Genomic DNA, 21567 nt, shown 5'->3' with positions numbered 1-21567 from the left:
AAGAGTCACCGTTATTTTATGCACAATGAGGAAAGGTCACATATTGCCGTTTATACTGTCACACCATGCTTTTTATCACTTAGACTTTCTATTCTGTCCTTATCGAAAGAATGCCTTTAAAATTACGTCGACGTAGATGATCGTCACGTATCACTCTCGTCCATTACAAGGAGGGAGACGGAAGCAGAGTATGTTGGCTCGAGGACTTCCAAAACTCCTTTACGTGCAGAGACCCGTTCTTCTGAAGTCCATGGGTTTCTGTAAAATATCATCCTCTCTGCCATCAACATGCTCTTTATGGAGCACCCCGTCCGTGTCCCTTTGGGGAGGACGGGAGCACCAAGGGAGGGGCCGGAGGAGGACCGATGCTGCTCCACTCCCTGAGGGGGGTGTGGTTACACGGGGCTGTTCGCTTTGGGGGAGTTCAGTGAGGGACACAATTACGATTTATGCACTCTTTTAGTTTGTTTTTTAGTTACTTTGAAAAATAAAAGCGGGTCCACTCTTGTCTCCAGACGATGACAGTGGATCATGATAAGCCTGCCGAAGGGCACTGATGAGACATCCAATTTCAGAGATCTTAAAATGCAGAAAAACATGCCTTTCGGGGCAAAGAAACACAGCCTTTGTACATCTGCCTAATCACACAGTGTCCCCGACACGTCTGTCCGTTTCGCCCTCAAAGCTGTGATGAATTTGTCAAGTACCTCGCTGAAGGTCAACCCCGATGCACACTTAGCACAGTGACCCCCGGATCTACGAGTAGGAAAGGAACACAAACAGCGCCCGTGATGAGGCCGGCTTAGACCGTGACCTCACCGCCTCCCCCTCGAGGTGCTCCCACAGCGACGCCGTTAGTAACCGCTCGCTGTTCCCTGGCACGGCCACCTCACTTAATGCATTCACAGCGTGTTCCGCCTTCCCCTCCGGAAGTGGGGTTGACATTTGTCCTTGTCTTACCTCCCCCGCCTGTCGTCATCGCTTCTTGGGAGACGAGAGATGGTGGAGGCTTCCCCTGGAGAGGCTGGGAGCTGTAATCCGTCGCTCGGCAGCCACACGCTCAGTCTCGGTTCCCTTGACCGGCGTGGGCTCTCAGCCCCATCAGAACCCCTAAGCGTGTGCGTTGTGCGGGGCCTTGGGCTGAGCCCACGCTCTTTTCCCATACCCGCCGGTGCCCCTTTCCTACACGCACCCCCCGTAGCCAGCGCTCAGCTTTGTCCTCCTCTGCCCTCGGAGCGGTCCTGTGTGTCACATGTGCTCCTGCCTCATGATTCCCGAGTCCACTGTTAGCCTGGGCTCTCTCGGGAGCTACAGCCATCTAGTGTCACCTGTAGCGTGCCAGGTACGTCCTAGCCCAGGGGAGCTGGGGGCTGTGTTGGGATGGACGGCTGGAGGGTGTGTGGTTGGGATCCCAGATCTGGAATGTGGATCCCGATTGGCCACAGGCGCCCCTGCCCCTCCCCAGACCTCCACCCTGTACTCTTCTGGTCAGGGACATATTACAAAAGCCCACCTCCAAGGAGGCCACTTCTGGACACGTGGCCCCTCGGTTTGAGTGCCTTGGAAGCCTCTGGTTTCAGATTTGGACCAAGCGGTGTTAAGTGTCCCCCAGGGTCATGCTGCAGTGGCAGCTGGCTGCGTTCCACGGTCCACCCCACGGGAAATGTCCGGACCCTGCCAACAGGATCGCTCTCCCGGGGTGCTTGTCCTCCCGTCTCTACGTAGCAGAAACTGACCCGGCCTCCCGAGACTGTCCTTGCCTGTGGGCGCCCTCCGGCCCCCGTGCCCAATGTGGTGCTCGTGCCCCCTGCCCGTCCACACAGTCGGTTAGATCCTTGTCCTCTTTTCCCTAATAGGTGTGCACTTCCTAAAGACTGGGTCTGGGAACTCCTCTGGGCACCTAACACGGAAAACAGGTTTGTTCGTTTCAGTTGGCTGGCGGAATGCGTTTTTCTTCGCCTCCTGGGTTATGTTGGAAGCCCACTGAGGTCAGGAAGGGGGTGGGTGCCTCCCCCACCGTGCAGCCTAGCAGAAAGGCTCAGGGGCAGGGCTTGTAAACTTTGTTTAATTTTTATTTTTTTTAAGTTGTATTTATTTGAGAGAGAGAGAGCATGAGCAGGGGAGGGGCAGAGAGAGAGGGAGAGGGAATCCCGTGCTGTCGGTGCAGAGCCTGATGCAGGGCTTGAATGCACGAACCATAAGATCATGACCTGAGCTGAAACCAAGAGTCGGACGCTCAACCGACTGAGCCACCCAGGCGTCTCGTTAACTTTATTGACTGAAAAGTCAGTAGTGATCCTACCACGTTTCCTCCTATTAGCTGTAAAAATACGGGCAGTGAGGGGCGCCTGGGTGGCTCAGTCCATTGAGCGTCCAACTTCGGCTCGGGTCACGATCCCGCGGTTCGTGGGTTCGAGCCCCGCGTCAGGCTCTGTGCTGACAGCTCGGAGCCTGGAGCCTGCTTCCGATTCTGTGTTTCCCTCTCTGTGCCCCTCCCCTGCTCATACACACACACACTCTCTCTCTCAAGAATAAGCATTAAAAAATTAAAAACAAACAAACAAACACGGCAGCGGTGTTTTTCTGAGTCTTCCTTCAGCTGCTTCCTCCCTTCAGGGAGGCCAAGGGCGTTGGAGGAAGTGTTGGCGGGTGATCGGGGCCGGGTGGGTGGGCCAGCTGCCTGGGCACATGCAGCCTCTGCCCTGTGATCACCTTTGAACTCTGACCTGTGAGATCCCCACAACTGCCCTGGCCCCGAGGACCCTACAGTGAGGAAAGCAGACAAGGCTGCTGGCACACAGGGAGCCCCCCTGGGGGAGCGCGGTCCTGAGGTCACCAAGCCCAGGCCGTGAAGGGGCACAGCCGACGAGACAGTCGCCCGGACACGCAGGGGCCAGAACGCTCTTGCCAGGTGCCCGGCTCGGACGCACCCTCCGAGAGGGTTGCCCGTGAGCGCCCCGTCCTGGGTGGGAGCCAGGTGGGACCACGCACGGCTGCGGAGACGTAACGGGAGCTGCCACTGTCCCCGTCGTCACGAGCGGAGCCCCTGTGGCCACCTGAGAGGTCGCGGCTGCCCGCGTCCGAGGGAGGGAGTCAGCGGGAGGACGGTCCTCTCCCCACTGGGAGCGGCAGCACCCGGCTCCTATTCCGGTTGTAAAATAGGAACGTTGGCGTCTGAGAGAATTCGGCCAGAGCGATTGGTGGTCTGGTGCTTGCCCAAAGCCCGTTGGCACATCTGGTCCTTGAGGGAAAGGGGCCCCCGTGCGCACCTTGGTTACAACGTCCCCAGGCTCGTGCTGCTTCCTCCCTGTGTCGCCAGGAACGTCCTGTCTTCACCCTGCGGGGGCGTGTGCCCCAAGCACACGGACACCTGTGCCCGGCTGCTTCAGTGCATGCCTTCAGACTTTTGGAGAGTCCTTTAGCGGGGCGCCTGCGTGGCTCAGCGCGTTAAGCCTCTGACTTTGGCTCAGGTCATGGTCTCATGGAGAGTCCTTTAGAAATACACGTTCCAACGTCTCTGCTTCTGTTACGGAGCCTTGTAGTGCCTACAGGCCTTTTACAGATCTTTCTACAGTTGTCAGCGTTGTTCACGTGAGGACCTCCTTGACAGTTTTATTTTTAAAACCGGTGTCTGGGAAAAGTCAGCCTGCAGATGCCTCTGTCAGAACGAAAAGAACTGTATGGCCCAGCGAGGTTCCCTTTTTTGCTTTCGCTCCAGGAAGCCCCCCTGAGCTCCTCGCCCAACGTAGGTCATTGTTCCCTTGATTCCACGGGCCTGTAAGTTGCCCTGGGTCCACACTGACCAGGAGAAAATCTACGTCTGAACAGCTGCCCAAACGCAGCGACATCTAAGTGGACATTGGTGACGTTTCTTCCTTGACATGTATTCGTTCCCTGAAATGACTCTGGCCTCGTGGCCAAGAGGCCCAAAATTCTCCACCTGGTTCAGAGGCAAAGTCGGTGATCACCCGAAGACGATGAACGGATTCGCTTGTCAGAAGCCCTGGGGCTGCTCAGCCCCTGGAGCGGCACACGAGAGTCCTTGTTGTGGTCTTGTGTGTGAGAGGTTCTGAGCAACAGGAAGCGTGCTTTCTACCAGCCTGGGCTGGTGGCCGAGGTCTGGCTGGGGCGCCGGAGGACCGAGCTGTGCGGAGGGGCTCAAGGGCCGGCCCGCTGGGTCCTTCTCTGACTCGGGACCGCGGGGGTTGGGGCGCGTGGGGGAGCACGCACGGTGTTGAGCAAACGCAGCCTGAGCCGCAGGGAGAGCCCTGGCCCTGAGGCCGATTGTTTGTGGCAGGCGGGGTGCACGAGGGGGGATCTGGAAGCATCTCCTGAGCGGAGAGGTGAGGGGGGTTTGCGCCGCCAGCCATGGTGTTCACGGCAGGCCCATCCGCCACAGGGTGACCGCGTTTAGCTCTCTCTTTTTCCTCCCTGTCCTCCGCTCGGGCAGCTTCAGGGAGGCACAGTCTTCCTGGAAACCGTCCGTTATCATATCGCATCATAGGGGAACCAACCCGGGAGCCCGTAATCTGATAGCTGATGTGCCTCACCGATGTCAAGACCACCCTGGAGACCAGAAACCTCGAAACCTCAGCCGAGGTTTGTCTGTCTCCCCTCACTCGTGCCAAACCCCGTCGATCTTCCCGCGAGGCCACCTCGAAATAAACGCTGTGCGGTGGACCAGAGGGGACTCTTCGGCAAGGTCACCCGCTCGTTGGCGGGCGGGAGAGGGACAGCCAGGCGCCAGGTGCAAAGCAAACGTCGAGATTTCCCTCGTGTGGTTGTGGTACCGATGGAAGAACCAGAGAGGGATACACGGACACGGACGTGGGCTTTGTGGGCGCCGTGGCCTCAAGAGGCTTTATCCCCCCTTCTGTTTCCAGACCTCTCTGTAATGCTGTGTTCGTGATGGAGGGAAATGGGCACCAATGAGCCCCACAAGCCCGACTGAGGGCTGGAAACGTCGGGTTCGTAGGGATCCACGTGAGGCCCACGTCAGGCTCGAGGCTCACGTGGCTGGTGCACGGGCCCGGGGCCCGAGGTCCCCACGCTCACAGCACTTTAGTGTCTCGCTCATTTTGTCCTGACGCTCCTAGGCTAAAACAAACACCAGGCACCCCAGTGGGTCCTCAGGTCCTAACAGCATTCTGGCTGTCTGTGTTAGTTTCCTACGGCCCCTTGAACGAGTTACACAAACTCAGTGGCTTACAGCCTCACACATTTACTGTCCCACAGTTCTGGGGGCAGTCTGATGGGGCCGATGTCAAGGTGTGGGCAGGGCAGGTTCCTTCTGGAGGCCCCAGGGAAGTCTCTAGAGTTTTCCAGCTTCTAGAGGTGCCCGCATTCTTCGGCTCGACGCCCCTCCTCCATCTGCAAAAGACCATTGTTCCAGCTCCTTCCCTGACTCTGACCCCTCTGCCTCCCTCTTCTGAGGACCCCTGTGGTTATCGTGGGCCCCCCTGGATCCTCCAGGACCATCTCCCCTACTCAGGGCCCCCAACTTGCCATGTAAGGTCCCGTGTATGTAGGTTCTGGGGGTGAGGACGTGAACACTTAGGGGGGACCACTGGTTAGCATACTACACCATGAGAAAAACTATTTTTTATTTCATTCTTCGCTGGACGTGGCCGTTCTCTTTTCTTGTCCCGTGTTGACTTTTGCGCAATACTTTTCGTTGCGGTAGACTGCAGAAAATTCAGCTTCACAAAGATACGAGGTCACGGGAAGCAATCCAGCATGAGCTAATGGCGAAGCTGTGAACTGCTTCGGGGCAGTAGTTTGCTTTGTCTCTGGAAGATGTCCAGTGTTGCTGTATTTTCCTCGAAATACTGAAATATCCCACAGGACCTCTGTGAGTTTGCTCAGGTATCCCGGGATCCTGGCTCAGCTCCTTGGGCTGTGCCTCATGTGGGAAGGATTGGGGGTCCCCCCCCTTAGCTAGGCTGTCCCCTCTAGTGGCGGGCAGCGTTCGGCTAAGACGTGGCTCCAGAAAAGAACGTGGTGCCCAAGTCCGAAGAGGCCGTCGGACCCACGGTCGACTCCCGGCCGAGCCCTGGCCCCGTTTCCGGCCCGGTGCAGAGGGGCTAAGGGCCACTGGCCTCCTTAGCCGGTCACACTGACCCTGCCCTCCCATTCTGGCTCCTGCAGTCAGGTGCTTCAGGGCACCCTGTGTCCACAACCACAGGGGAGGAAAGGACACTTTTCTTGGGTTATTCGGTTGTATTTTCTTAACAAAATTTAATACAAAGGCCTAGAGGGCATCCAGTCGATGCTAGGCGAAGAAGGCTGTGTGAATTCAATAGGATGCCCGTGTCTGGGGAGTGAACCATCATTAGAGGGTTAAGTCCTGGAGCTTACGTGAGTCTGATGACTGCAGGAGGGAGTTCCTTATATTCTGCTTCTCACCCAAGACCCTCACCTTCTCTCTGTTTGGACTCTCTGTTTCGCACAGAGCAGGTGGGGTTGAAAGTCTTAGGACTTGAGTCTCAGGGTCAAGGACTTTCAGTAAAGCGGTCAGCATCCGTCAGGGGCGTGCAGTCTTCCTGATTTGCACTGGCCCTCTGCAGAGCAAGCCCTTAGGCAAAGCAAGGCAGATTTTCTGTGGGGAGGTTGGCTCACTACTTTACGGGAGGTGCCAGCAGGTGACATTCAAGTTGTGGCTGGAGAGAGGTCAAAATGTCCCAGGAGCTCAGGCAGTAGCTGCGAGGGACCTTTGACCTCTGCTCCTAGAACAGCAGGTGGTCCTGTTCCACACCCACCCACCCACCCGGTGACCTCGCTCAGCCATGCACCTGCCTCCCCCAGCCCCAGACTTCCGTCTCTAAAGTAGGAGTAAAAACAGAGTACTGCCCAACTGCGTGACAGAATGGTCCCAAACAACGTTTTTACGTATTTTTGTGCCTCGGAAAGCGTCAGCTCTTCTGATAATATTGGCCTCGATGTCCTTTGTTGTCCGTGTCACCGTTGCCACAGCACGGCTCTTGTTCACCCTCTCCTCGTGGGCCAGGAGGACGAGAACCCCTCTCCGTGAGCCCCGCTCTACTCAGAGATTGCTTAAAAAGAAAATCTTTCAAAAAATGGATGTGGGGTACCTGGGGGGCTCAGCCGGTTGGGCGTCCGACTTCGGCTCTGGCCACGATCTCACGGTTCGAGAGTTCCAGCCCCAGGTCGGGCTCTGCGCCCAGGGCTCAGCGCGTGGAGCCTGCTTCGGATTCTGTGTGTCCCTCTCTCTCTGCCCCTGCCCTGCTCGCTCGATCTCTGTCTCTCTCTCTCTCTCTCAAAAACAGATAAACGTTAAAAAAAATACTTAAAAAAAATGAATGACTTTCCCAGTGTGAGTCTGATGGGAGCTGGACCCTGAGGCAGGAGGCTGGCTTTCTCTATTTGGGTCAGTCGTCAGGCAAAGGACTCAAACCAGACGCCTTCGTCAGAGGCTGGGGCTTGTGGGACGATCTGGCTGCAGGGGCATAGCTGGCCTCGTGGGTCCCAGTTCCCTGGTGTGCAGAACGGACCCACCCTTCCTCGCACGCTGCCCCGCACTTAACCCGGAGTGGAACAGATGAGTCAGAGTTCTGAATTTGGGGGCTCGTTGGGGTTTCGACCTTACACGTGGAAGGGGGGTGCAGATCTAAAACCCGCCGAGTGTGTGTGGCCACAGAACAGACTTCGGGGAAGGTGATTTGGTAGCACCCATCGTCAGCCTTAGTAATGTGCGAAGCTCTGACCCAGCAACCCCACTTCCAGAAGTGTACCCCCAGAGGGAGCTGTAGGGGGCCAGCCTCGTGGTCAAGAGCAGTGGTCCTGCGGTTGGATTGTGGGCGCTGTCGCTTCCTAGCTATGTGCTTGGGAGTAAGTCTCCAAGGCTTGAGTTACTGACGTTGCGTGATGAGGGACGAGCTGGATGGACGTGATTGTGAGACAGCCTGTCACGGACGCCGAGTGAGCGAGGCTTTGCAGGCCCTTCTCTTTTTGTAAGAGCAGCACGTCTGCTAGTTCTTGGGGACACTGAAAGAGAGGGAGTTGCCTGAGGTGGATGGCCAGGGGCAGAGTTACAGAAAGTTCCGGATTCTCCCCCAGGGAGCCTCGTCTGATTGCTCAAGGTGCACCTACTGGAGAAGTCCTGACTCGGGTTGGGGAAATCAGAGTTTGAGCAAAGCCCCGTGGGGATGTGGCTGAGCAGCCAGAGGAAAGCAATCTCCTTCCGAGTTCCTTCTGCAGCTGGGGCTGCAGGGCAGGGCGGGAAAGCCTGGGCGGGGGGGGGGGGGGGGGGGGGGGGGGGGGGTAGGGGGAGGGGAGGTGCCCCCCACCTGCCCCTTTGCTCCTGTCCTGTGCATACAGATGCCTGTGCCTAAACTCCTACCGCAGCTGTCCCTCAGCCTCCCGGTTCCCGAACTTTCCAAAGTCCTCGCTGCCTAGGCCCTTTGCGTAGGCTGTTCCCTCTGCCTGGACCACTCTCCTGTGTCAGAGGACCCTTGCGTCTTCTCGGCCCGTGCTCCTTCCCGCTCTGCTCAAATCCGCCTTCCTGATCCCCCCGCCCCGGCCAAAGAAGCCCTTCTCAGCGCTCTCAGGGACATCGCCTGGGGACTCGCAGCAGCGCTCAGTACTTCTGAAGCTCTGGTTTGGGTTTCTGTTTCATTAAGTGTCTCTTACCCTCCCGTCCCCTTACCCCTCCTCCGCCCCATCTCTTAGCCTGTGCCCGCCCAGCACCAAATGCTCCTTACAGCCTCATCCGTGACTGGACCCCCAGCTGCTGGCGCACCAGCTGGCGCATAGTAGCTGCTCAGTAAGTATTTGTTGAGGGCACCTGGCTGGCTCCGTGAGTAGCACGTGTGACTCTCCACCTCAGGGTGGGACGTAAAACCTACTTAAGCGAAAAGAAAAGAGATATCTGTTGGATGAGCAGGTTGGGTGGTTAAGGCCTTTGGGTTATAGGCTGACGTAGAATTTTATTTACTTATGCATTTTTTAAGCTTATTTGTTATTCATTTTTGAGAGAGAGAGAGAGAGAGAGAGAGAGAGGGTGCGTGCCAGTGGAGGAGGGACAGAGAGAGCGAGAAAGAGAATCCCAGGCAGGCTCGGTGCTCTCAGCCCCGAGCCTGACATGGGGCTCGATCCCACGAACTATGAGATCGTGACCTGAGCCGAAATCAAGAGTCAGATGCTCCACCGACTGAGCCACCCAGGTGCCCCTGAATTAGAATTTTAGCCTAATTTGGTTGGTGGAAACTTTGTGCCCCAAGGCAGGAAGTGAAGTGTAAGTACGATCGCAGGAAGGCTTGTTCCACTTCAAGGCCACAGAAAAGCACTTTCAGTGTGCACGCGGCGTAGTTGGAATGATGCTGCTGTGATTTAAAACCCCAGGTCTCAGAGTCTGCGGCCCTGGAGTGGGTTCGGGAGCCTCCAAAGGCACTGGGGCATGATCCACAGATGTGTTTTCCTTGGCCCACGAGGTGTTTTGAAATGAATTCGAATTCGCTGCCCGCGTTGGGGAATTGGAGGATTTCACGTAGTACATTTCACCAGTTCTTCGGAAAGCTCTTTAGATCTGGTGCCGCCGGGTCCGCGCTCCCGAGTGCCACACCTGGTGGCTCTGAGCGGGGACGGTGCGGTTGGTTCCCGAGGGGCCCACTCCCTCTGGCCGGCCCGACATAAGTGGCCACGCGAGGTGTGGGATCCTGTGTGTTCAGAGCGACCGTCCCCTTGTCCTGCACGGAGGCTCATAATTATGCGTCCTTCCTGAAAGAAGACGGATGCTTCCGAGGCCCTTACCACCGGCGGCTGCTTCTCCCTGGTGTCTGAGCTCTGTGGCCAGATTTGGCAGCCCTGCCTTCTCTGCCACGAGGGACGGCATCCCCGGGCTGAGGGCCCTGGGGGCCGGCAGTGTGCGGTGATTGTGCCCTGCTCTGCAGCGGGCCGGGGTCTGCACGCTGTGGCCCACGGCGCCCTCACGCGCCAGGACTGGGTCCCCCGCCACTTCTCCCTCCCCTTTGTGCCTCTCCCTCCTCCCTGAGCCCACGGAGGAGGCTTCTGGGAAAGGATGACCTACTCCCAGAATTTCGCGCTGGGGAGACGCTGGGGAGACGCTGGCTAGCCTCAGGCCGGACCAGAAATAGCTGTGATAATTCGATCTGATCGCCAAGCCCCGAAGCTGGGGGTTCTGCTTGGGTACGTGGGTGCAGCCGGTCCCACCGCGTGACACTGTCTCGAGGTACGGAAGTTTGTTTCCCTTCCCCTCGGAATCTTTACTTGTTCACAGACTGCATCCCTGTGATGTAGAACAAAATCGAAAGGTGCCAGGACTATAATGCCCTTGTCTTCCTTTCCAGCCCTTTTCTGTACGTGTGCTTCACTGTTACATAAGAAGATTGCAATTCACGCCCTACAATATTCGCAGCAGCCAGACCAGAGGACGGCATGCTGGGGGGGGGGGGGGCGCTCAGGAAATATTTTTGACTGCAGACCGTTTTGTTTACTTGGCTGTGAAGTGAACATCATTCACTCACGTTCTAATTGTTTCCAACTGCATCATCACTGATTACTGTTGCATCACTTTGTTAGAATTTATTTGCCAGTTTCCTGTATTTAGATCCCACCCCCCCCCCCCCAATTTATCAGGATTAGAAATACTGTTGTTGCTGGGGTCCCTGGGTAGCTCCGTCAGTAAAGTCTCCAGTTTCGGCTCAGGTCATGATCTCACAGTTCACGGGTTCGAGCCCTGCATCGGGCTCTGTGCGGACAGCTCAGAGCCTAGAACGTGCTTCGGATCCTGTGCCTCCCCCGCTTTCTCTCCCCCTCCCCTTCTCAAGCTCTGTCTCTCTCTCTCTGTCTCTCAACAATCAACATAAGATAAAAAAAGAAATACTGTTATTACAGGGAGCATTTTTCTCCACGTAACTCGCTTTGAGTTGAATTATTTTCTTAGGATACATTCCTAGCATTTGAATTCTTGGATCAGAGGATAGAAAAGTAAGAGCTATAGAAAATACTTTCCAGGGGTACCTGGCTGGCTGAGTCAGAACACAGCACTCTTGATCTTGGGGTCATGAGTTTGAGCCCCACGGTGCGTGCGGAGATTACATAACCCAACCAACAGACAAATAAATAAATACATAAATGAAAATAGTTCCTAGAGCCTTATTTTTCCCTATTGTCAGGGTTACTTGAGGGTATTAACTTGACCGTATCCTCATCAGCGTTTAGATTGCATTTTAAAGTTTCTGCTAACTTAGTACCTAATGGCACCTAATTGTTTTAATTTGCTTATCTGCCTGTGTGGTTATTAGTGTTGGCTGAAGAATGGCCTAAGCATTTAGCAATAGTATTTCTCTTTCGTGACTTGCCTATTTGAATAGTTTGTGTATCTACTCGAATACAGAGTTTTCGGTCGGGTTGGGGTGGGTGGATTTCTGATGCAGATATTACTGACCCAATTCTGTCATCCTGACTGCACACATTTTCCCAGTGTGTGATTTTTCCATTTTTAACATCCAGTGTGTTGTTACAGGGGTGGTCTTCTGTGCTTTGGAGAATCTGAGAAGGTCGTGGCCAGAAGGATCTTAGAATTCAAGCCTGACTGGGGCACCTGGGGGGCTCTGTTGGTTAAGCATCTTGACTCTTGATCTCAGCTCAGGTCTTGATCTCAGGGTCATGAGTTTGAGCCCCATTTGGGGCTCTATGCCGGACATGAAGCCCACTTAAAAAAAAAAGAATTCAAGCTAGACCACAGTGTCTCAGTCGGGGAGACCCCGGCCCAGAGAGCAGAGCCCGTGGGCACAGGTGGTGGGAGGGGAGTCAGGGCCGCCCCCAGCTCCAGACCATCACTCCTCAGTCTCTGCCTCTCTGAGTGGTAGCGCTGTCTCCTGAACCCCTAAAAACCCCACGTTGCTCTCCTGGCCCAGAAAGTTCTTTTAAGTGGAGATGTTCGCTTCTCTTTTTTGGGCCAGCGCAAGCTTCGTAGGACTCTACCGAAGATGTGTCGTTGTTACTCCAAGAGCAAGGAGCCAGCGTTCTGTCTCCCTGACCCAGGGCATTTAAAAATATCCTGGGCTGGGGAATTCGGAGGAGCCCGTGATCGATTTGTGAGCATCAAGCTCTTAACAGGCAGCAAAGGCGGTTCTGATATTGAATTACACTCAGGAGACGCATTGAGGCCGTGTCGCTGGCCACCTGTCGGCCAGATGCTTCGGGTCTGCCGAGGGTGAGGAGAAGGACGTGTCCAGTCTTGAGGTCGCTCTTGTCTGGGGGAGCTGACATGGAAGGAGGGCGAGGTCTCGCTTCCTGCTGAGCTGTCTGCCGCTCCTCACCCGGGAGGGAGGGTCGCAGAACCGGAGGGTGACTCCCCAGCTGGCAGCCGGGAGACCCCGTTTAGGTGCGAAGGTTCCGGTCCCATCGTGGACCCTCCCGGCCCTTCGAGCACATTCACGGGCAGCTGTGTCCACCCATTCACAGACGTGCGGCCAACACTCCCTTAGTCGAGACCGTGCTGGAGGCTGGATCGCTACACAGGTGCTCCCGGGGCTCTTACTCCAGAGGGATAAGCAGAAATGCTAATATCTACCCGTGAAGCTAACGGAATTGCAAATGGGTGCAAATAAAATACGGAGGGGCGCAGAGGAATCGCTGAATACTTTTGAACAGGGGTGGCGGCGTGAGCTGCTTGGGAGAGGTGGGGCTGTGTCAGCCCGGGGCGATGGACGGCATCCGGGCAGGGGGAGGCAGGAAGAAGGCACGGAGCGGGAAGGGGGAGCGGCAGAAGGAACGGGCGTCACAGATGCACCCCGTCCCCCAGCCGGCTGTGTGCAGGGAGGGGGCAGGAAGGAGAAGGGGGGTCCGGGCGGCACACGACACTCAGAAGCCATCGGAGGGCGTGCGAGGGACGCGAGAAGGGACGTCTGTGTGGCGGCCTGCGGAGGTTCTGGGTCTTGAGTGGAAGACTCCTCAGAAAGGAGCCCGGGAGGGAAGAGACGCCAGGCCGGCAGCCGAGGGGCCCCACGTGCTTAGCAGAGGCGGCTTTTCCTGCCGAGCTGGGCGACACCATCTCCCATGGCCGCTGACTCCAACGGCAGGGAGCGGGCCCGTGTGTCCTTGGTGATGTTCTGATTCTAGCCCGGGGTCAGCCTTTTGTTTAGTGGCATCCCTCTGGTGGCCCAGAGCAGGGGGAGGGCCAGCAGGCCCGGTGCCTCGGAAGTCTGTTGAGCTTGGAGGAATCCCGATCGTTGGTGTTTATTCGTGCGTTTATTCGACAAAGAGTTACCGAGTGCCTACCACGTGCCAGGCGTGTGACAGCAAAGTAGATGGTGACGAAATGATGTCCATGTAGAGACGTCCCGAATTCTGGACGTCTGGAGCCTGTTCCCTATCCAGGGAATCTTGGGGCCTCGCTGATTCGGTGGAGTCTGGAGTCTCAGAGCTGCGTTCCCCTTACGTGGGCGTAGCGGTAACGCTGATGTGCCTTCCCTTCTAGATGCCTTAGGGCGCGAGAGCCGCCCCAGAGGACGCCTGGTGGCCAGCAGCGCCCGAGCAGCTCGTGTGCGTGGCCTCCAGCTCCCACTGACGTCCCCAGGAACGCGGTCCGCCTGGAATCCCCCCCAAACCATGGAGGCCCCGGAGGTGCCCGTGGGCGCGCTGCTTGACTTCGGGACTGAGCCAGCGGCGCCCTCGCCCCTGGAGGCGTTGCCTCCGAAGCTGCAGGATGGGGACAGCTCGCAGGGCGACGGGGCTTCGGAGAGCGAGACCACGGAGTCCGCGGACAGCGAGAATGACATGGGGGAGTTGCCCTCACACCCGTCCTGGGACCAGTACCGCCGCTCCTCCTCCAACGAGTCCTTCTCTTCCAACCAGAGCGCCGAGTCGGCCGAGGACGAGGAGACCCAGGAGCTCCGGGAATTCATGCGCGGCTACGTGGACAAGATCTTCTCTGGAGGGTGAGCCCAGAGAACGCGGCTCTCCGTCGGGGCGCGGGACGCGGCTCTCCGTCGGGGTGGGGCTTGCGCTCCCGCACCTGCCGGTGAGGCCGGAAACTTTCCATTTCCCAGACTCTTCTTCGTGCTCGTGGGCAGCGGGGCCTTCAGCAGCTGCCAGGGTGGGGGCCCTTCCTTGGTCCTCTTTCTTTTTTTTTTTTTTTTTTTTAATTTATTTATTTTGAAAGAGAAAGAGAGCCCACGTGCAGGAGGGGACAGAGAGGGAGAGAGAATCCCAAGCAGGCTCCATGCTGTCCGCACAGAGCCCGACGCGGGGCTCGAACTCACAAACTGCGAGATGATGAGCCCAGCCGAAGTCGCGCGCCCAACCGACCGAGCCCCCCAGGCGCCCCGCTTGCTCCTCTCTCTTGCCTTTCCTTCGCAGTTTTTTGGGGTGTTAATAGGCGCCCTGGCAAGGGAACACACGGAGCGGAGGGGGGTTGGGATCAGGCGGAGGAGGGGGTGTCTGTGGGTGGGCCCCCGCTTGTCCATATCTCCACGTGGGGGTGGGGCGCAAACCCAAAGCCCTGGGCTTCCGACGTCAGCCGTTGCCTTGCGTCCCGGCCGCCCGCTAGTCCCTGGCGGCCTTGCCTCCCGTCTGTGGTCTGTGGACCCGCAGCGTCAGCGTCCCGGGAGCTTAGGGCAAGTGCGGGGTCTCGGGCCCCAGCCAGGCCCACTGAGTCTGAATCTCCATTCTAACTAAACCTCTGCACTCTCTGTACACGCCCTTCGGTGAGAGGAGCTGAGGACCCCACAGGACAAGTTTCCAGTTTTATTAACACAGTAGGAACTTCTGCCTGTTGACACAGTGCAGAGAGGCATTATTTCCTACCGCGCTTTGGGTCCCTTGTTTGTAATCTGGCAAGGTTGACGCCTGCCTTTGCCAGGTGTGTCTCCGTTTTCTTCGCAGTTAGAAGAGGGGGGAAGACCAGGGGCCCCCGGTGGCTCAGTGGGTTCAGCGTCCGACCTCGGCTCAGGTCAGGATCTCACAGTTCGTGGGTTCGAGCCCGGCGTCAGGCTCTCCACTGGCAGCTCGGAGCCTGGAGCCCGCTTTGGATTCTGTCTCCGGCTCTCTCTGCCCCTCCCCTGCTCGTGCTCTGTCTCTCTCTCAAAAATAAATAAATCTTTTTAAAATTCTGAAATACATAATAATAAAAGATGAAGAAAAGGAAAAAGAAAAAAGGGAAGAGCTCAGTGAAATCCGAATATCGGACTCTCCCAACATGCATTCGTGTTTGATTTTGAACGCATTCTGGGAGAGCAGATCTGGCTCCCTCCTAATTCTGTTTGACTAACACTGGAATGAGTCAGCTTCCTCTGAGCACACCCAGTTAATGAAAGGGGAGAAAGCCCAGAAGCCTGCTAATCTGTCGGGAAGGCCGATCTATATTTGCCACAGCCCGTCAGCAGTACGGAGCAAGGACAGCTGAGCTGGACGTGTCTTCGAGAGCATTCCAGAAATCGCTGCAAACCGGCTGGCACCTTCTCTTGTTTCATCTGGTGTTGGTATTTTGGGATAAGTGAGACCAAGATGTTTCCCACAAAACCTTAAACAAATGAAAAATCGCACGAGCTGATTGAGCCTCAGCCTTCTGCTGCTCCTTTGTTTTGCCTCTACATGTGGGGTAGCGTATCGGCTTTCCACGAAGAGTGATCAGAAGTGGTTTGAGGTCGGGGGAGCGTTCGGTTCCCCCACCCCCTCCAGGGTCCCCCAGTCTCCCTCACACACAGAGCCAGGATCGTCAGAGAGGGGAGCAGGCTGGGTCCTCATGGTAACTGACCGTCACCCCCGCATCAAGGCAGTGTGTCCTGCTGGGGCTGAGCAAGTTAGGTGTTCTGGAATGTGCTGTGGCTCTGTGCTGACTTCACCAATGAGTGGGAAGGCGGCTGAGCTAGAGAACCAGGCCCTCAGAGGGTCGTGTGACCCCGGCCGGTGCTCCCATGTCACGGGAGGCAGGACCGAGGGGATGGGACACGGGCTTTGGAGCCGGGACGCCTGGATGGAGCTCCCATTTGCCACTCGCCTGCTGTGTCTGGTCCCCTGAGCCAGTCTCCTGTCTTTGAAATAGAAACGACCCCATTTCCTCGTGGGGGTCGCCTGAGGGTGGGGTGAGCCGGGGCCGGGAAAGGGGTGTGGGGGGGGCAGGGCAGTACTTACTCGTTCCTCCTCCCCCCGCCGTCCCCTGCTGTGGCCGTGTTTGTTCCAGAGGACTGAAAGTTGCTTTCTTCTCCTCTGTTCCTTTCAGGGAGGACTTGGACCAGGAGGAGAAAGCCAAGTTTGGGGAGTACTGTAGCAGTGAGAACGGAAAAGGCCGGGAGTGGTTTGCTCGATATGTGAGCGCCCAGGTGAGGGGTGGTGACGGCAGGTGCTGGTGATGTGGGACACCCTGGCCACGTCTGCCTCACCCACTTTGGAGGAAAGAGTCCAGGGAGATGACCCAGCAGGAAAACAAGTAAAACTTACTCAAAGATGTTCTGAAAACGCCTAGTTAGAATGGCGGGAAGTGGGAAAAGTAGCTCGTGTAGATGCCCCCCGCTAGAAAGAAACGTGAGCAAACTGGTCTTTTAAGTGCGTGAAATGACGGACAAGTTAGTTTTGTTGTGTTTTGCTTACAATTTATTTTATTTTAGAGGGAGAGAGCAAGTGAGTGGGGGAGATGGGCAGCGGGACAGAGAAAGAATCTCAAGCAGGCACCACAGTCAGTGCGGAGCCTGACGTGGGGCTCGATCTCACCACCGTGAGATCATGACCTGCGCCGAAATCAAGTCGGACGCTCAACCGACTGAGCCACCCAGGTGCCCGGGACAAGTCTTTTAAGGGCAAGTTTGTGGACTGTGTCCATGCATAGTTTTATTCAATAACCCATAATATTCAGTTTTTACAAAGATCATCAAGGCAGTGACAGCCATGTGAATTCAGAAAAGAATTTTTTTTTTTGTAAATACCTTTTTTTTCTGTAAAGTGGCTTAAACTCTTAGCTTTTAAAGTATTTTTTACTTTAATTTTTTTTTTTTTAATGTTTATTTTTGAAGGAGAGAGAGAGAGACAGAGTGTGAGCCGGGGAGGGGCAGAGAGAGAGGGAGACCCAGAATCCGCAGCAGGCTCCGGGCTCTGAGCCGTCAGTGCAGAGCCGGATGCGGGGCTCGAACCCACAAACCATGAGATCATGATCTGAGCCCAAGTCGGAGGCTTCACCGATGGGGCTGCCCAGGCGCCCCGGCTTTTAAAGTGTCTTTATCACAACTTAGTGGCTCCAAGAAAAATTAGAAGATGCAGATCAGCAAAAATAGAGAAGCGACCCATAAATCTACAACCCAGAAATCGGCCGTGTTGCCGTTTGGGGGGGTTTAGTCCCTCCAAACTGTTCTGTGTTGTGTGGGCGGGTGTGTCGCATCCCTAGACTTAACACTTCCGAGGAGACGTGGGAAGACGTCGGCTTGGGCTTTGCCGAGCGACGGTCGTGTGTCTGGGCCAGCGCTCTGCTCGGGGTCCCGGTTTCCGGTTTCCGTAGCGCAGGCGGGGCTGCTACCACCGGGGGCTCGCGGGCCCGGCTGTGTCTAGCGGTGCCCGGCGCGGTAAGCCCTGTGCCACCTGCGCGCCCCGTGACGCGTCTGCCCTGTTCCTGGACAGCGCTGCAATTCCAAGTGCGTCTCAGAGGCGACCTTCTACCGCCTGGTGCAGTCTTTCGCCGTCGTCCTGTTCGAGTAAGTCGTGCTGTTGCTCACAGCCTTTGTCCTACGAGCGTGTCTCCCCCCCGACCCCCGTCCTGCCCCGTCCTAACCCAGGCCTTACAGCACCTGCTTGGAAATCCCGGCATCCACCGAGAGGCAAGGCCGTGCCGGCCTCTCGCGGGAGGGAGTTTGGGTCCTCCCCCCAGGCCCCCCCGCAGGAGAGGTTAGGGGAGTGCACCCGGGCCTGAGCAGATCCCTCCGCCAGGGCCCTCGGGACAGGCTGGGATAACACGCACTTGACCCTGCCCTCCTGTGCAGGGCGGTGGCGTTTTCTTGATTTCCTGCCGTGAAGTGCTTCCAACTAGATAGACAACCGCGCACCTAATGATCGGATCGGACCCGATGAGTGCAGCCTGCCCTGCGTGCTAATTAGGCCCCGCTGGAGCCTTTTATCACAGACAGCACAGTAGTCCCCGCAGGGGGTGTGCGTGGGGGAGGCAGGCCACGTGAGTGAGTCACGGGCTCTCTCCCCCTCAGGCCGCGGGGCTCTAGGGCTGCCAGACCCACGTCACCCATCCTGGACCTGCGTCAGAGCAGGCGACAGCCCCCCCTCCTTCCCCCCAGCATGAAATGGAAGGGATGTGGCTCTGCCTTGGAGACGTGGGACAGCAGCTTTACCGATGCGGGGGAGGGGAGGCAAGGCACCGTGGGTGGGAAAGGACAGGGTGGGGGGGAAGCCCCGATCTGACAGTCATTTGTGCCCCCGCTTACCCTCCTTCCGTCATCATGGCCTCAAAGCAGCCCCGTGGCTTGTCCCCATGTCCCCATTGTCCTTCCAGGCTTGAAAACTCCCTCCTCCCCGCAGAAAGGTAGCTGCTCTTGTGACCCTTAGCCCCCCTGTGTCTGGATGTCCCCTCACCTCTCTCTGTTCCCCCACGAACGTGGAGCACGGACTGGAGGGGAAAGACCGTAAAAAGGAGGATCCCCATGTTTCCAGCGCTTGCTCAGAATGTCCCAAGTTGAAGACAGGCTCCCGTGGGGGGCTTCTGGGTCTCGGAGCTGGCAAGGGGGGGGGGGGGGCAGTTTCCAAGCAGGCCCAGCTATCTTGTGCACAACAGGCTCACCGGCACTGAGACCACTCAGCTTCCAGTCACATCGATAGGAATTCTCACGAATCCGTATTTTACAGAGATTGCACCTGTTCCGCTTGGCGACAGAAGTATTTCATTCTCCACTTCCTTTGAATTTTCCCTTAAATAAAATTGGGGTGGGGGGGGAGGAAATTCCCTTCAAATTCCAAGCGGACCGAAACACAGAATCTCCCCCATTGCTTTGCGAGTGTATATATTTTTGTGTGTGGTTGGGAGGAAAGAAAGAAACCTTGTAATATGTTTTAAATATTTACTAATTTTTAAAGTTTATGAGTTTTTTTAAAATATCTAGCTTATGAATGTCTTTCGTTTTTACTTTATAGTCTTTTATAATTTTATTGGCAGTTTAGTGAAGTTTTATATTCTTTTTATATTGAAAGCTAGCTGGCCCTGACCCTACGGTCTAGATAAATTCCATCGAATTTTTTTTTTTTTTTTTTTTTTTAAATAATAGTCATCCAAGGTTAGGAACTAAACGGAAAAGAAAAGTGTAGAAGCACAGGATAGGGAGGCACAGCGCCTAAAATGGAGAGGGGATCCCCTTTATACAGCCCTGCCCTGGCTCCTGCGGTCTTCCCCCTGACAGTGACTCCTGTGGATGGTGTGCACCCCAGAGAATCTGTGTCTTTCCGGGAAAGGCACCGCACCCACACGCACTTCTGCATTTGTGACGGCTCTGTGATGTTCTGATATCTGAACGTACCAGCGTTTCTCCGACTCATGCCCTCTGGATGGTAGATTGTTCCTCTCCCTCATCTGCCCTGGCTCATGTGCTGCTAGACGTCACCGTCACATCTGCAGCTGTCGCGGTGCACATTCCTAGCGGCAGACGGGGCCCCTGTTTGAAGATTTCCCGCCCCCCCCCCTTTCGCTTGCTGAGTTGACCGGACCTCTGTGTAGCTCATACATCTTAACATAGTAAGAACAATACAATAACGATAATCCTTTACATCTGGAGAACATTTTTGAGTATAGAAAGGTTCTTGTGTATACTGATTAGATTTTTCAGCAAGTGACATAGGGCAGGGAGATATTCATATTCCCAGTGGTTCTCAAAGTGCTGTCCCGGGGCCCAGGAGCATCAGAACATCAGCTTCACAAGGCAGTATGTTAGAAATGCAAGTTCTTAGGCCAACTGCCCCAGGCCCACACAACCAGACTCTGGGGGTGGGCCCAGTAGTCCACATCTTAACTGCCCTCGCGGTGATTCCGACCTAACTCAGGAACTTCAGTGTCTGTAACTTCAGTTCTGATGTAACCGAAAACCACGGACAGCATGGACCCTCTAACTCACTGCTGATTCCTGAGAACTAGGGGCTGGAGGGCCGCATGGCCTGGGGCCAGTGGTTTTGGCCTGAGACCCGAGTCCCAACTTCCAGTCCTAGTGCTGCTCCTGTGTGTAGGATTAAGCGTCCTGAGCCTTTCCTGTTCTGCCTCGAAGGGAGGGAGGCCAGGCTGAGGGAGAGGCCAGGAACGCCTTCCCGCCCAGGATCACAGCTGTCCCCAGCTGTGTGCCCGTGGGTAACTCACCTAATTGAGGATTATCTTTGTTGCCTCTCCATAGCATCTGGGGAGTGAAGTATTAATTTGGACGTGCTTACAAAACGTCGAGGTCTTGTTTCATGAACTTGCAGGGAGAAAACCGGGCACAACAATTTTTTACTCAGTCAGCCTTGTTTCCCGTATCAGGTGCCACCAGATGGACGACTTCGGGCCTGCCAAGAACCTCATGACCATGTGCTTCACCTACTACCACATCGGTAAGGCCCAGGGACGCGGCGGCCGTGGGGACAAACGTGGAGACCCCAGACTTGTCAACCTGTAACGTGACAGCAAGTGAGGGTTTCCTCCCGGTTAAAGGCAAAGGCGTGAGGCTTCCAGAAAACAACAGCACCTGATGAGTGAGATTCCTAAAACAGGAGAAGACGCGGTCTGTGTCGTGGGTCATGGTAGGGAGGAGACCACCCAGCAGCTCGGAGGAGAGAGAATAAGTTCGTTTGGCGGGACGTTGCTATTCGGGAATAGCAGGATGTGAGGACATCAGTTTCATGTTTTAGCAAAATGTGAGGTGGATGGCTGTTGAAGAGAGATGGGGGGAGCGGGCCAGGGTCTTAGGGAGGAAAGCGTCCCTGGGTGTGGGCTGGAGAGGCCCTCACGAAGAGTGTGGGTTCTTCTTCATCCCGAGATCTGACAGCTCTTCTGGCTCATTGCGCTGGAACTTTCTGGTAACCGGAGCTCGAGGCTCCCTGTGTGAAGTTCCTTGGGCATGACAGAGGGACTCGTCAGGCCGCCGTAGGCAGAAGGCCACTTGGGGCCTGTGTGTGGACCAGAGCCGGGTCAGGGCAGCGCTAAGCCTGGCCTCCCTTCCCACCCCCCCAGGACACACGGGTCTGCTCTCGTGCTGTAACCCCACGTCCTCTGCAGCGTGGCTCCGCCCTCTCTCCGCTCCCAGCTGCCCATCCTCGCCATGCGTCGCTTCTGCTGGCGACAGCTGGTCAGGCGGCCTCCGCTCGAGGCCGGGCCAGCACTGGGCAGGCCCTCCATCCATGGGATCCCCTGGTCCAAACCGTGGCTCCTCCTTCTCAAAGAACAGCGGACGCGGCTCGTCTGAGTCACATCTGTGCACAGAGCAGCTTACATTAGTAGGGGACACTCAGCACCTTAGCCTGAGGGGGCACTTTGCCCCAAAGTGGGTATCTTTGACTGAGGTAGGGTCTTGATCTATAGGCGTGCCTTGACCTGAAGGGGGCAGCTTGACTCAGAGGAGACCCTTTGGCCTGTAGGGG

At 56.3% G+C, this 21567-nt stretch overlaps 1 protein-coding gene across 7 annotated transcripts in view; it reads left to right on the top strand.

The window, feature by feature from the left end:
- The window catches only part of KIAA0513 (KIAA0513 ortholog), a 62982-nt gene that overhangs the window by 26384 nt on the left and 15031 nt on the right, over positions 1-21567 (top strand). For 6 of the 7 annotated variants that reach the window (XM_027076329.2, XM_053211343.1, XM_027076326.2 and 3 more), the window contains exons 2-5: positions 13463-13922; positions 16205-16304; positions 17590-17663; positions 20471-20541. In XM_027076329.2, the coding sequence (XP_026932130.1) occupies positions 13594-13922; positions 16205-16304; positions 17590-17663; positions 20471-20541 (574 nt within the window). In that variant the 5' untranslated portion in view covers positions 13463-13593. Of the gene's footprint in view, positions 1-9036; positions 10208-13462; positions 13923-16204; positions 16305-17589; positions 17664-20470; positions 20542-21567 lie in introns of those variants that run through there. The other variant, XM_027076328.2, reaches the window with a different exon arrangement.

This window comes from Acinonyx jubatus, chromosome E2, assembly GCF_027475565.1.
Source record: "Acinonyx jubatus isolate Ajub_Pintada_27869175 chromosome E2, VMU_Ajub_asm_v1.0, whole genome shotgun sequence".
In the NCBI taxonomy this organism is placed as follows: domain Eukaryota; kingdom Metazoa; phylum Chordata; class Mammalia; order Carnivora; family Felidae; genus Acinonyx; species Acinonyx jubatus.
This window is presented reverse-complemented; position numbering and strand designations above follow the sequence as displayed.